Source organism: Podarcis muralis, chromosome 8 (genome assembly GCF_964188315.1).
Source record: "Podarcis muralis chromosome 8, rPodMur119.hap1.1, whole genome shotgun sequence".
NCBI lineage: Eukaryota > Metazoa > Chordata > Lepidosauria > Squamata > Lacertidae > Podarcis > Podarcis muralis.
In genome coordinates, this window is record NC_135662.1 from 32,790,655 (window position 1) to 32,805,403 (window position 14,749).

A 14,749-nucleotide genomic window follows, 5' to 3' on the forward strand; every position below is an offset into this window, starting at 1 on the left:
AAATTACAACAGTTTTTAAGATAAACTTTAAATTTGTTCCAATCTTCATCCACCGCCTCTTTCCCCCGGTCTCGAATTCTGCCAGTCATCTCTGCCAGTCCCATATAGTCGATCACCTTCGTCTGCCATTCTTCCAACGTGGGTAAATCTTGCGCCTTCCAATACTTTGCTAGGAGAATTCTTGCTGCTGTAGTGGCATACATAAAAAATGTCCTATCCTTCTTTGGCACCATTTGGCCCACCATACCCAAGAGAAAGGCCTCTGGTTTTTTAACAAACGTTCTCTTCAGAACTTTTTTTATTTCATTATAGATCATTTCCCAGAAAGCCTTAATCTTCGGGCAGGTCCACCAAAGGTGATAGAAGGTTCCCTCCGTTTCACTACACTTCCAACACTTGTTGTTGGGCAAATGATAGATCTTTGCTAACTTAGCAGGAGTCATGTACCACCTGTAGATCATTTTCATAATGTTTTCTTTTAAGGCATTGCATGCCGTAAATTTAACACCAGTGGTCCATAACTGCTCCCAGTCAGCAAGTTCAATGTCATGCCCAATATCCTGTGCCCATTTAATCATATTAGATTTCACCATTTCATCTTGAGTATTCCATTTCAACAGCAAGTTGTACATTCTTGACAAATTTTTAGTATTGGGTTCTAACAGTTCTGTTTCTAATTTTGACTTCTCCACTTGGAAGCCTTTCTTTCTGTCCTGTTTGAATACTTCATTTATCTGTCGATAATGTAACCAATCTCTCACCTTAAACTTCAGTTTCTCAAAACTCTGCAATTTTACATTTTCACCATCTTGTTCTATAATTTCACAATATTTAGGCCAATTAGAACCCATATTCAATTTTTTCACCTCTTTTGGTTCCATTGGTGACAACCACCTGGGGGTTCTACTTTCAAACAGGTCTTTATACTTAATCCAAACATTATACAGAGCTTTCCTCACCATATGGTTCTTAAAACCTTTATGCAATTTTACCTTGTCATACCATATATATGCATGCCAACCAAATCTGTTGTCAAATCCTTCAAGATCCAAAATGTCTGTATTCTCGAGGAGCAGCCAATCTTTCAACCAGCAAAACGCTGCTGATTCATAGTAAAGTCTTAAGTCCGGCAGGGCAAAACCCCCTCTATCTTTCGCATCTGTTAATGTCTTAAATTTTATTCTTGGCTTTTTGCCCTGCCAAACAAATTTCGATATGTCTTTCTGCCACCTCTTGAAACAGTCCATCTTGTCTATTATTTGTAATGTCTGAAACAGAAATAACATTCTAGGCAATACATTCATTTTGATAACAGCAATTCTGCCTAACAAGGAAAGTTTCAGCCTTGACCATATGTCTAAGTCTTTCTTAACTTCTGTCCAACATTTATCATAATTGTCTTTAAAAAGATTCACATTTTTCGATGTCAAATTCACCCCCAGGTACTTCACTTTTTTTGCTATCTCCAAACCTGTTTCATTCTGGAATGTCTCTTTTTCTTCATTTGTTAGGTTTTTTTCCAAGACTTTAGTTTTTTGTTTGTTCAACTTAAATCCTGCAACTTGACCAAATATCTCGATCAGTTCTAAAACTCTTTTTGTACTAGTGATTGGCTGTTGCAAAGTCAAAACTAGGTCATCTGCAAATGCCCTTAATTTATACTCTCTCACTCCGACCTGAATTCCTTTAACCAACTGGTCCTTTCTAATCATATTTAACAAAACCTCCAGAACCAGTATAAAAAGTAGGGGGGAAATAGGGCATCCCTGTCGTGTTCCTTTCTCTATAGCTATCTCTTCCGTTACCACATTATTCACAATTAGCTTTGCCTTCTGCTCAGAATAAATTGCACCTATACCATTTTCAAAACCTTGGCCTACCCCCATCCCTTGGAGATTCTTTTTCATAAAACTCCAACAAATATTGTCAAAGGCTTTCTCCGCGTCCACAAAAATCAAAACCGCTTTTCTGTTAATGTTCATTTCCAACAGTTCCACAATGTCTATTATGTTCCTCACATTGTCAGACATGTGTCTTCCCGGGAGAAAGCCAGATTGATCCTTATGAATCTCACCTGTCAATACTTTCTTCAGTCTTTTTGCTAAAATGTCTGCAAAAATTTTGTAATCCACATTTAATAATGATATCGGGCGGTAGTTCTTGACCTGGTTCTTTTCAGTCTCGGTCTTTGGTATAAGTGAGATAAAGGCCTCTTTCCACGTTTCAGGTGCCTTTTTCCCCTCCAATATTTCATTGCAAACTTCTTTCAGTGGTTGCACTAAACCTTCTCTCAAAGCTTTATAATATCTAGCCGTCAGTCCATCTGGTCCTGGAGACTTTCCCAGTTGTGCCTTTTGAATGGCCTCCTCTATTTCCTGTTCTGTTATTTTCTCATTCAAAATCAACTTGCCCTGTTCTGGAATTTTCGGTAGTCCATAATTTTTAAGAAATTCTTCTATTTCTTGTTCGTTTACTGGCCCTTGTGTATATAATTTCCTAAAAAAACTTTGAAAACAGTTACTTATCTCATTTGGCTTATGAACATTCTTTCCCTCTATCTCCAAACAAGTAACTGTATTCAATTTTTGCCTCTTTTTCAATTGCCATGCAAGGAGCTTCCCACACTTGTCTGCAGACTCAAAAGTCCTTTGTCTCATTTGTTTAATTTTCCATTCTATCTCTTGATTTGTCAGTTCCATATATTGCGTCTGATAATGTTTTATCTCTCTCAAAATTTCTTGAGACTTTGGTTTTGACCTCAGTTTCTTTTCTCCTTCCTTCATTTTTTCTAAAATTCTTTCTTTCCTTTCATTTTGCTTTTTCCTCTTGATTGAATTCTGTTGTATCAGGAAGCCTCTCATCACGGCTTTACTCGCGTCCCAAATTGTTCTTTTTTCCACATTTGTTCTCAAATTTATCTCGAAGTAATCTTTCAATGTCTTTAGGGCCTTTATACAGAATTGTTCCTCTCTAAATAGGGAGTCATTCATTCTCCATCTAAAGGATCCAGTTGTTGTCATTTTCATTTCCATCTTTACGGCATTATGGTCGGAGCAGGTTTTTGGGCAGATTTCTACTTTTTTAATCTTTGTAGCCATCACACTAGATACCCAGATTTGGTCGATTCTCGTCCATGTCATTTTAGATTCCGAGAAAAAAGTTCCCTCTCTCTCGAGAGGATTCTTTGTTCTCCAGATGTCAATCAAGTCCATATTTTCCGTCATCTCGAAGAAAGTCTTTGGTAGTCTTCCTTCTTTAGATATTGTCTGTCTTTGTGCCTTGTCCATATTTGTAGAAACCACTCCATTCATGTCCCCCATCATTATTATTTTGGAGTCGAGATAATCTAGTAAGGTCTCATGCAACTTCTTGAAAAATTCTGCCTTCCCATCATTTGGTGCATATACTCCAATTATCAAATATTTTTCCCCCTGGATCTGTACTTCAATTGCCAGGTATCTTCCTTCTTCATCCTTAAATTTTAATTTTGGGTCCAATTTTTCCTTTGCATAAATCACTACTCCTCTCTTTTTTACTTTATCGGAAGATATAAATTCTTGTCCCAGTCTTTTGTTCACCAACAATTTCCTGTGTGCTCTAGTTATATGAGTTTCCTGTAAACATATCAGATCCAGTTGTTCCCTTTTCAAAATGTGGAAAACCTGTCGTTTTTTTCTGGGATGGTTCAAACCGTTGCAATTCCAACTTAGAAGTTGCAGAGACATTTTGTTTGTTAGATGTTTGATCCTCCGACTGCTCCAAGTTTTTCTTCCTCTTCAGTTGGCGGTTGTTGTAGTCCAAATGATAGATTTGCAATGTCCGTTAGCCCTCCTCCTTCTGATGTTAATCCTTGTCCTTCTCTTGCCGGGTCCACCGTACCTTTCTGTAGGTCCTCTAGGTTTCTCTCCAAAAAGTACTCTTTCTCCTGTACTGTTCTTATTCTTACTTTCTTCCCTTTGTAGTTAAAGGACAACCCCTGTGGGAATTCCCACCTGAAGGGTATGAAGTTCTTCCTCAGCAAATTGGCAAGGTCTCTATAAAAAGTCCTCACTTCCAAGATGTATTTAGGGATGTCCTTAAAGATTTGGACTTGAATGTTTCCAATCACCAAATCTTTTTGATAGTGAAGGTTCAGTATCTTGTCTCTTTCCTCTTTGGTTCTAAAGGTAATCAGACAATCCCTTGACTTCTTGCTTTGCTTTCTACCAAGTCTGAAAGCAGTTGTTATCCCCACTTCATCTTCCTCCAGATCTCCTTGCCAATTTTCCAGAATTGCCTCTGTGAGAAATTCCGCCAGATTGTCCTCTTCTTTCTCTGGAACCTGTCTAAATTTCAGATTTCGTTCTTTCCGTTGTAATTCCAGTAAGGAAAGGGCCGCTTCATGTTCATTCACCTTTTTCTCAATCGGCACAAGTCTTTCCTGTGTCTCACCTGCAACAGATTTTGCACTCTCTGCAATTTTCCTTGTTTCTGAAGATTCCTGAATCAGTCTATTTATAGATTCTGTATTTGTTGCCACTGATGTGGTATTCAGATCCAATCTTGTTGTAAGTTCTGTCAATTTCTTTGAATTTTCTGTAGATTGCTTTGTTAAGGCCTCAAGGGATTGATTTATTTTAAGCAGTGCCTGTGTCATAGATTCCATTGATGCTACTGTCACACTGTCCGGTGCAGGCACTGTGTTGCCAGAGATTGAACCTCTTTTCTTTTGTGTTAGTTTAGCTTTAGATCTGGTTCTTATCTCCTCTGCCGTGCCACTCATATCCCAAGGCCGTTCTCACAGGAAAAACTTGCAATGGAAAATCCCACTATTAGTCAGTTACTTTACAATTTTTCCCTCTTAGCCCTCAAGAGGGAGCAGTTAAAAGTTTCCAAGTTAGAAACAACAAAGAGACAGAAAGCCGGATGTAGAAAATCTCAAGTCCGCCATTAAAGTTGTAAAACTTTTTCTCCAATTTAAATTTGGTTAGTCCAATGTCAGTAACAGAGTCCCATTCAAATCTTAAATGTCTTAAAATTTTTTCACCATTTAAGGTATAGTCTATATCCACTTCAAAGTTATTTTAAAGAACAGTTTTCCCGGTGTTAAGTCCTGGCAGGTCGTCCCGGGGATCAGAGCAGTGAAAAACTTTGTTTCCCTTTAGATTAAAAGTATCTTCACAAGACTGTCTTTTTTCCCCCTTCTCCTGCCAATCTGGAGGGGAGAGATACTTTTGACAGCTCAGGTTTGACAGTTCGCAACTAAGTTTCTAATAACTGCAGCGAGGTCTTTCGTTGCTTTAAATTCCTGCAGTCCGGGGGGGGCAGACTTCCTTATTTTTTGCCCTCCCGTTTTCAGCCAAATTTTCTATTTTTAAAGGTTCCTGATTTTTTTTCCCTTCTTACTCACGGGAATCCAGTCCAGATTTTCTTTTCAGGAAGGAATCGGCGCTCTCCGCTAATGGCGACGCGGCTTCACTCCGCAGGCTGGGTAGCGACTCTCAGCACCGCGCTCACTCCCGATGCCGCTCCGGAGCCTTTAAAAAGGCTCTTTCACAGTACCGGGGGGCGCAAAGGTGCCCACCGAGTCTCCTTGCTCTCAGGCTTCCGCGCCTGAGATTTTAGGGGTCCCCCACTCGCCGTAGCGGGTAAGACCCGAACTTGCGGAGCAGTCCTTCTCCGGAGCTCGGAGGTAGGACCGCCATTAAGCGCTGGCACCGACCGGAAGTCCATCCATAACCTTTAAAGGTCAAAACATAGTTGTAGGAGAAGTTTGAGTTTAAAAAATGTTTGTGTGGTGTATGTGCCTGTTATTGATTGGGAGTAGAGAAGAAATGGTTCCTCTTTAGCAGGGGTAGGCAACCTAAGGCCCGTGGGCCGGATGTGGCCCAATCGCCTTCTCAATCCGGCCCACAGACGGTCCGGGAATCAGCATGTTTTTACATGAGTAGAATGTGTCCTTTTATTTAAAATGCATCTCTGGGTTATATGTGGGGCCTGCCTGGTGTTTTTACATGAGCAGAATGTGTGCTTTTATTTAAAATGCATCTCTGGGTTATTTGTGGGGCACAGGAATTTGTTCATTCCCCTCCCCCCAAAAAAATAGTCTGGCCCACCACATGGTCTGAGGGACGGTGGACTAGCCCACGGCTGAAAAAGGTTGCTGACCCCTGCTCTTTAGCACTGTTTCCCAGATAAATAGCACGCTCTTGAACGTGCCATGAACCCCTGCAGTGGAAATAAAAATACAAGCACATATGTGGATATACTCAGTGCTATTTTTCTAGAAAAAAAGGATGCTGGAACTCACCACGAACACCTCCCTTGTTCTCTTATAATGGCAATGGCACCCACTGGGAGCTGCTGGAACTCAGTTCCAGCTGGGGAAAAAAAGCCCTGGACATAATAAAGTCATCGAGGGCAGAATTCTGAAGGAACCATAGTTCTGTGTTCGTGGTGACGTATTTAGTGTCTGCTGCTGCTGGACAGAAGAGATTTGTTTTCCCAGCTTCAATAATAAATTCTACATAATGTTATGTGCCAGCCCAATCTCTGAGTGGGTAGAGACTCCAGGGTTTCCAAGCATTTTCCAGAGTTTGACTTCCTTGGAATGATGGTCAACACAGCACAGACTTTTGTGTCTTTAGGATGTGAGGTTTCATTTACACATATACAGAGCCTGAGTGTAGGATGGAGGAGCTGAGAGCATTAACAAGATCTATGAGGGTTTTTTTTTTAAAAAAATCAAGCAGTGTATAAATTTTATTTTATATATATATATAGCTTCTGTTATGCTTCCAAGGAAGCCCCAAAGCACAGAACTGAGCATACTTTTCTCTGCCTCTTGACTCCAGCATCTCTCACACAACTTTCTCACTGCTGCTGTTCTACCTAGGATCAAGTGGCATCCAGCCAGGGCAGGGGGTGGGTGGGGAAAACACCTACCCCACTTCATGTCGAGCCCTATCACTTAGTTGTAGCTATTGCAACCCAGCTCATTCTTTACTATCCCACTGCCCTCAAGTCTTCTCTTTGCTAGGAAAACCATACCCTGTTGTTTCCTTCAACCTTCCCTTATAAAATGGGCAAGCATTAGGCAGTTTTTCTTTTTTTAAAATTTCTTTTTACTAAAGCTGTAGATTAACATTATACTTTTTGTTGCTTAATTACAATGAGAATATTCTGGTGTTTCTAGAGTGCCGTACCAAATAATTCCCTTGCTAGTTTTATCTTTTTAAAAATTAAAAAGTTTACTTTTTAAAAAGCTGCCTCTGTTATTTATAATTATGTGGCTTTTACAGTTTACATTCTGCGTTGTTTTGGTCCCCGTGAGGGGTTTGTTAACCGCTCAGCCTTAGGTTGTATCTTCTTCAGGACATATAAAATTGGCACTTAAAAAGTAAATAGGTTGTTAATAGCTATTCAGGGCTTTATATAATAAATAGGAAACATACTAGGCTGCCGGTGTTTAGGTTCTTTTGGCCTTGCGAGCGTGCCCTTAGCGAGTCCAACCCGCAAATTTCTGGGTAGCGGCCTAAATGCTCTTGCTCGTTCCTGAGGGGAAGCAGCAGCACAAAAGCGTCTGTCTAAGTGGGGACGTCGCCACATCGACCCCACGGCGGACAGCCGAGAGGGGCCCCAATCCTCAGCTGAGGCGCCAACTTCCTCCCTCGGCGGTCGAGTCTTGTTCTAGCGGAGGCCGCTTCAGCCTCGCGAGGCGAGCGCACCGGCGAGCCCCTCAGGCCGCCGCCGCCCCTGTTCTGGCCGCTTTCCCTCAACTCCGGAGGCGGGAATCTCTTCCACGAGCCCGCCGCTCGCTCTCGGCCTTTCCTCACGCCTCTTCCTCGTGCAGCCGGCTCCGCCTGACGACGCCCCATTCGCGCCTCCTCTTTTGTGGGTGGGCGCACCTCGCCCGTCCCTCCTCCTCCTCCTGCTGCTCTCTCGGGCTGGGCTTTCCCCTGCACACATGGCTCCTTCTGGTGTCTCCCACAGGTCGCCGCGGGAGACGGACTGGCAGCGAGACCATGAGGCGCGCCTTCCTGAAGCTGTTTCAGTCCGGGCAGAGCAAGCAGGACACCTGCTACGAAGGGGTCGTGTGCGAAGCCGATGCCGCCTCGGTCGCCTCGCAGGATGTGTTTAAGGTAAAGCGCCTGGCGCCGCGCGAGTTCGGCAGGACTTAAAGTCCAGGTTAAGGGGGGTATAAGATTGCAGCCTGAAGCAGCCGCGCATCGCGGGGCTATCGGGAGCAGGTGTGAAGTGTCTTCAGATCTGTGCTTCTGGGGAAATCCTGTTCTGGAGTGTCTGGGTCCTTGGGTTATGAGCCTCTTTTCCTGCCAGGATTAACCATGGAGGAAGATCCGTCGAAAATTCAACAGGCCAAAGTTTTCCTTTTGGTGCACCTCCATACTGGCAGACTCTGTACCTGTTGAATCTCTTCCTGGTAAACATGTTAAGTGCACAAAGTGATGGTCCAAAGGCAGTTTCAGTACCCTGGCCAAGAAGTCCAGGATGCTGAAAACTCAACTCTTAAAAATGATGCATGTATTGGGAATGTACTTGTTTCTGGGATCTAAAACTTCTCTAAAACCTCCTTTGGGACAGAATGTTGGACTAGGTTACCTTTTACAATTCTATGGTTCTTCTAAAACAAACAAACCTATTTATGTAGAATGGAGAAGAATGGATGAGAATGGAATGAATTTGTAGGATGTTTTGAGTTCAGTTTATGTAGTTTAAAAAGCACACGTTTTAAGGGTTACCTGTTGCTACTCTGTTTTGTGTTGCCTTTAACAGCAATATCACAACTAGCTCAAATTAATCTGGTAATTTCCTATGACTCACAAGCATCAGATATGCTGATATTGTGAAATTTTTTTACTCTTTTCGTTGGCCTTGATCCAAAGGTTAATATAGGTCTTAGGATCTCTCTGCATGTGGAAAAAAACAAAACACACAACAGGTCCCCCCCCCCCATATATTCATCATATCCACACTCTGGTTCATATGCCATAATGTACTATTCCCATGTAATGAATGCAAGTAGCATTGCTGGAGAGAAAATAGCCATATTCTTTGATGCTATCTCTTGTTTTAAAAATTAGGTTGTAGAGTGGGTAAGCACCACACTATGATATTTTCAGAGCTAATACAGCTCAATCAATTGAGCCAAAACTAGAACCCTGCATTTGCTGTCCTGTGAGCCTGGAGGAAAAGTTGTCTCCTGAACAAAGATAAGTGGGATAGAATCATAGACTTGTAGAGTTGAAAGGGGTCATCTAGTCCACCCCCTGCAATGAAGGAATAACAGCTAAAAATAACCCTGACAGATGACCATCCAACCTCTGTTTAAAAACCTCCAGTGAAAAAGAGCCCAACATCCTCCAAGGTAGTCGGTTCTACTGTTCCAACAGTTCTTGCTGTCAGAAAGTTCTTCCTAATGTTTAGTCAGAATTTCCTTTCTTGTCATTTGAATTCATTGGTTTGGGTCTTCCCCTCTGGAGCAGCAGAAAACAAGCTTTCTGCATCTTCCATGTGACAGCCCTTTAGATATATTAGGCAAAACATATCCAAGTCCTTCAACCGTTCCTCATAAGTCTTGGTTTCCACAAATTTTATCATCTTGGGCCCCCCTCTTCTGCACTCTCCTTTATTAGATTAAAAGATGATTCATACAAATGTAATCCAATTTTGTTAACTTTTAGCTTCTGGCTCTACTAGATTAAAAGCAATTAGCATGCAGGTGCCAAGGTATCCCGAAAACAAACAGCCAACCAGTATACCAATCCAGTATGTCTATAAAATGTGGCATTTCAGTACTACATTCTCTTTGAAAATCAATATTATTGCATTTTTAAAAAATAATAATCAAAAATTAGGTGATCTCAGATGGAAGTACCTGCAGACTACGAAGCTTCATTAAGAAGAATCGGGATGGTCTTAAGAAACTGGATGAGCTAAATGCCACTCCATTGCATCATGCTGCAGCAGGAGGTCAACTTGAGCTAATGCAAATGATTATAGATGGTTCTTCAACTGAAGGTGACAAAAATCATTATTATTACTTTAAAGCATGTATCTATTGATCAGCACATACAAAATTTCATGGGAGAAGTCTTGTGTTCTAGTCTCAGCATGTTGGGATGTGTATCTAGTCAGTCAACTAAACTCATATTCATTCCATAGTATCATGTTTTGACTTTATTAATAGCTTGAGCACAAGTGCAGATGATCAGCTGAAGAAAACGGATTAATCCATAATGGAAACTGACTGATGCAAAATAAACTATATAGATGATGAGAAAAGGCTAGATCCCTTACTAACAGATCAACAATGGGGAAAGTTGAAACAGTTCTGAATGCAGAGACTAGGGGGCAACATATCAGAGCAGAACACCCGCAGCCTGAAATTTGTAGATTCCACAATCCACATAACTTGATAACCACACAGTATAGCAGCTACTTCATTAATTAATGAGACCACATTACCTTTGTGTGTGCCTCTTCACAACAAATCCCCACACTACCATATGTAGGTCTACTAAATGTTTTCACTGTCTCTTGCTGCGTTGCCTTGAGGCATCAGCCTCACAGAGGACATTTCTCTCTGCTTATGTACCCATGTGGCACTCAGGTGACAATGGTAGGTCTTCTGGTGACTGGTGAAAGGAGCGTGTGATGCAAAGGAGATGCGCTTATAGCTTATTGGAATGTTGCCCACCTCAAAAAGCAGTTGTAGTGGTGAGCACCCAAGTAATATTTGTGTGCAATTCCATTCTCAGGGTTAGTCATCTGTGGACAAATTTCTGTGTCTTTGTCTGGTTTCATGAGTGCAAAGCAACCTTCTTCCACTGTGGAACAATAGTCCTCATCCAAAGCTGCCATAACAGTCTTCTGTTCAGGGCATTCTACCTTCAGGGCAGCTGCAGCAATGCTTGCACATGCAGACCTGAGTCTGTTTCCACAGGCTGAGAACTCATTACTTTACCACTTTGCTAGCAGATTGAGCTCCTCATTTACAGTGACATCACAAGGGCTCACATAGAATTTTGAATGTGCACCTCCATGGTCTGTAGTTTCAGGTTGCTGTGTGCGTGCACGCGCAAAGAACAACATGCATGCCTTGTGCCCCCTAAATCTGTTCTGGAGGGTTGAGGGAAGCACCAGAACAGATTTAGGAGGCACTGTGGTTTACACCGGAGAGGAGAGGCGGAAAAGTTAAATTGCACAGCTAAAAGTTGTTGCATTAGTATAACTATTTAATTGGATACTGCCCTAGATCTGCATGTCCAAACTTATGTGTTTCTTGAGGAGCAGCTCCCTATAGCACATGATTAACCGCTTTTAAAACTGAGGGGCCTTTTAAAAGCAGTTAAATGTTTTCTGCAGTTCAGAGAAAAAAACTGAAAAGTAGAGATGGACATGCTCAAGTTCTTGGCCATATCTAAAGTAGCTCTTTAGACCCCCCAGACCATTCTGTTTCACGTCTATTGAGATACTTTTATGCTGTAAATAGTGGTAACAAAAATGACATCTGTATCCAGTCCTCCATATAATACTAAATTTCGTTTGTGCCACCTCTGGAACTTCTCTGGGGAAGTTGGAAGTGCCTAGTAATTTTCTGGCCATCAAATAGCAAACAGAGACTGGCATCCAACTAGCCATACTCAGAGGAGACCCACTGAAATCAGTGGGCTTCATTTACTTGTTCATTTGTTTCTGTTGGTCTACTCTTGAGTGTGACTTAACTGTGGATATGTATGGTGTAGATAAAGTGGGTAGAGAGAAAATTTTCTTCCTCTCTCACTGTACCAGAATGCAGGAGAATCCAATGAAGCTGAATGTTGGAAGACTCAGGACAGGTAAAAGGAAGTGTGTCTTCACACAGCACATAGTTAAACTGAATTTCACCACCACAAGATAGTGATGGCCACCAAATTGGGACAGCTTTAAAATAAGTTTATATAAATTCATGTTGGGTAAAGCTGTCAGTGTCTACTCGCTGTTCTGCCTCCAAAGATAGTATGCCTCCAAATACCTGTTGATGGGGAACACAAACAGGTGAGTGAGCTATTTGTGAACTTCCCACAGTGTTTGACCACTGTGAAAACAGGATGCTGGACTAAAATGACCTTTGGTCTGATCCAGCAAGACTTTTCTTACTTTCTGATCAACCAGGTAATCTTAGTGATTTTTTTATTTAAGAGTCTGCAGGTATATTGCTATTACTGATCTACACCTAAAAACGTTCTGGTAATTCTGTAAAATACCCGTGCCCATTGAAAAACTGGGTCTGAGATGCATGATCACTTTACCATGCAGTCGAACACAGCCCACATGACCGCAACAGTTCAGCACATTTCAGTGTCATGTGACTTGGCAATTGCACCAGCACTATCTTCCCAATTCTCCTTCCTCCTGTTTTCTCCCCTTCTCTGGTGACATAGTACAGCTAGGCTTTTAGGTACTGTGTCTGTTTTGAGAGGAAAAACATTTAGGAAATGACTTTGACAGGAACATAGCCCATGTAAAAGCACCTGTGTGTCACTTTTGCATTTGGAATTATACTCTTCTACTTACTGGATTTATTTTCAGATGGCTATATCCTATTGTAGAAAGCACATCTTTGTGTCATACCCTGGAAGCAGCAGATCAATAACAGGCTGGCCTCAAAAAAGCAGACAATTAGAATGCATTTACAAGTACAGATAAGTAGAAAAGGCATTAACTGCACTTTTAAGAGTGTATCACACACTTTCATTTAGATTTTATGACTTAAATTTACAGTATGCAAATGATACGGGACAAAATCTGCTGAATAAAGGTTGGCACTTGCTAATTAATCTAACATCTGCATTTACAGTTACTATTTTTGTTAAAACATTATGATTATTAATATCAGTCATTGTGTGCATCATACAAGTGTGATATAACATCTGCTCTGTTTTCTTACCCTTTGGCCTAGTGCTAAATGTGACTGACTGCTCTGGAAACACACCACTGCATTGGGCCACGAAAAAATCCCAGATTGGAAGTGTTAAATTACTTCTCAGCAAAGGAGCTAACCCAAACATTCTTAATTCCAGTATGATGGCTCCACTTCACTTGGCTGTGCAGTGCCTTCACAATGAATTAGTTAAGGTAAAGTTTCATTCCAAGTTCATACACTTGCCAATGAGAAGTGAATAGTAAAGCGGTTTCTATGTGAAATGGTTTTGTTTTATTAAATATGTATGAATGGCTTCTTCCATCAGCTCATGCAGTTTTATAGAGTGACTAGGGGAGACTGCCCGGCTCTGAAAATATTTTGATATTAAAATGGATAGTGCAGTTTGTGAGTTTGAACCCATCCCACCGAAAATTGGGCAAAGTCATGTTTTGGTCCACCACCTTGATTCAAAACGGCACATGTCATCCGAGCATCAATGAAGACCACCGCACCCGCTGCAGGAACCCTCATGCTGAGTTTGACTATGATATCTCAAGAGGCAGCCAAGCCTATGCCAACAAAGCCATACCAAAGTTGTGTTTGGGTCTGCCATCTTGATTCAAAATGGCTCCCAGCATCTAAATGGTGACGAACCCCATTTTCACCACCTCAGGAACCATCACACTGAGTACAGTGATGATGTCTTGAGAGGTGGATGAACCTATGGAGGGCAGATGGACAAATCGCTTTCCAAAATATATACAGCCTTTCCCCATCCCTCCCACTTATGCAGTGGTTACGTTTTGGGCCCGTGCACACAGAAGTGAAATTGTGTAAAGTGGGCAACACCCTCTAAATGCCCTTTAAATGCCTTCTCTGCCACTCTATCTTCAATCCATACCAAAATACTGTATCCAAAAATCTCCACATTCAGAATGGAAGATCTTTGGCTGGCAAGTCACTGAAGGGCATGCGGGAAAGAGGCTAATATGGCTCTGGTATCCCACACAACAGCTTTTAGATTGGGAGGCTGAGCAGCCTCAACAAATCCCTGCTGTGCCTCTGGTCTCTTCAGGGCTTCCTGCACCCTTATTGACATCCTCTTCAGGCTCCAGAGAGGGTCTCCTCGTGAGCCATGAGGACTTTCCAGCTCTCTCCCTCCATTTACGGGTTCAAATCTATTTATTTCCTTTTGCCGCACATATACACAATCATGCCCAAGTCAAAGTGGGGGTGGAGTAATTAATATTATGGGCTGAGTGAGGTTTATACACACATATAAAAAGTGTTGTAAAAATGCTTTTTTAAAAAAAAGTTTTGAAAAATACATTGAATTTGGCATAGCTTACTGTCGCCATCTAGTGTCACATTTGTATTTTGCACTTTCCAACACACTTAAAAGGTTTTATTTGCAGCTATGTAATTGAGTCCTGAGTTAATTCACACACACCCTTCCCAACCAGCTTGGCTGGTTGATTACTTCTGTGATGGTTGCCGGATTGCTTCACTTAGTGTTTATTTGTTTGTGTGTTATGGATTGTACATTTGTAGAAGATTTTCTGTTGTCTACTTGTTTTGCTTTTATGTAATCAAATGTAGGTAAATATGCTCCAAGCTTTTATTGCTTCTCTGCTTGTTTTTCTTCTTTGTGGAAGTCTCAATAAACTCTTAAGAGCCCCACACCCAAATAATAAGGTAGTCTTATGATCTAACTGTAAGTTAAAATTTATGAAAATTTTGTGCTGACATATTAGTGATTTAAAATCTGGATTTTACAGCATGCTGTACTATCTCATGGAGGATAAATGCCTCATCTCACTGGCTGCAAGATGAAGCAGAGAAACA

The 14,749-nt window shown here is 41.5% G+C and overlaps 2 protein-coding genes across 5 annotated transcripts in view; one reads left to right on the plus strand and one right to left on the minus strand.

Moving 5' to 3' along the window:
* The window catches only part of KCNB2 (potassium voltage-gated channel subfamily B member 2), a 233,625-nt gene extending 226,048 nt beyond the window's left edge, over positions 1-7,577 (minus strand). Inside the window, exon 1 of the mRNA XM_028736710.2 lies at positions 7,434-7,577. The gene's annotated coding sequence lies outside the window, so the exon portion shown is untranslated. The remainder of the gene's footprint in view (positions 1-7,433) is intronic.
* The window catches only part of TRPA1 (transient receptor potential cation channel subfamily A member 1), a 44,838-nt gene that overhangs the window by 5,273 nt on the left and 24,816 nt on the right, over positions 1-14,749 (plus strand). For 2 of the 4 annotated variants that reach the window (XM_077932911.1, XM_028736708.2), the window contains exons 1-3: positions 7,735-8,120; positions 9,855-10,017; positions 12,941-13,116. In XM_077932911.1, the coding sequence (XP_077789037.1) occupies positions 8,004-8,120; positions 9,855-10,017; positions 12,941-13,116 (456 nt within the window). In that variant the 5' untranslated portion in view covers positions 7,735-8,003. Of the gene's footprint in view, positions 1-7,615; positions 8,121-9,854; positions 10,018-12,940; positions 13,117-14,749 lie in introns of those variants that run through there. The other 2 variants (XM_077932912.1, XM_077932913.1) reach the window with 2 other exon arrangements.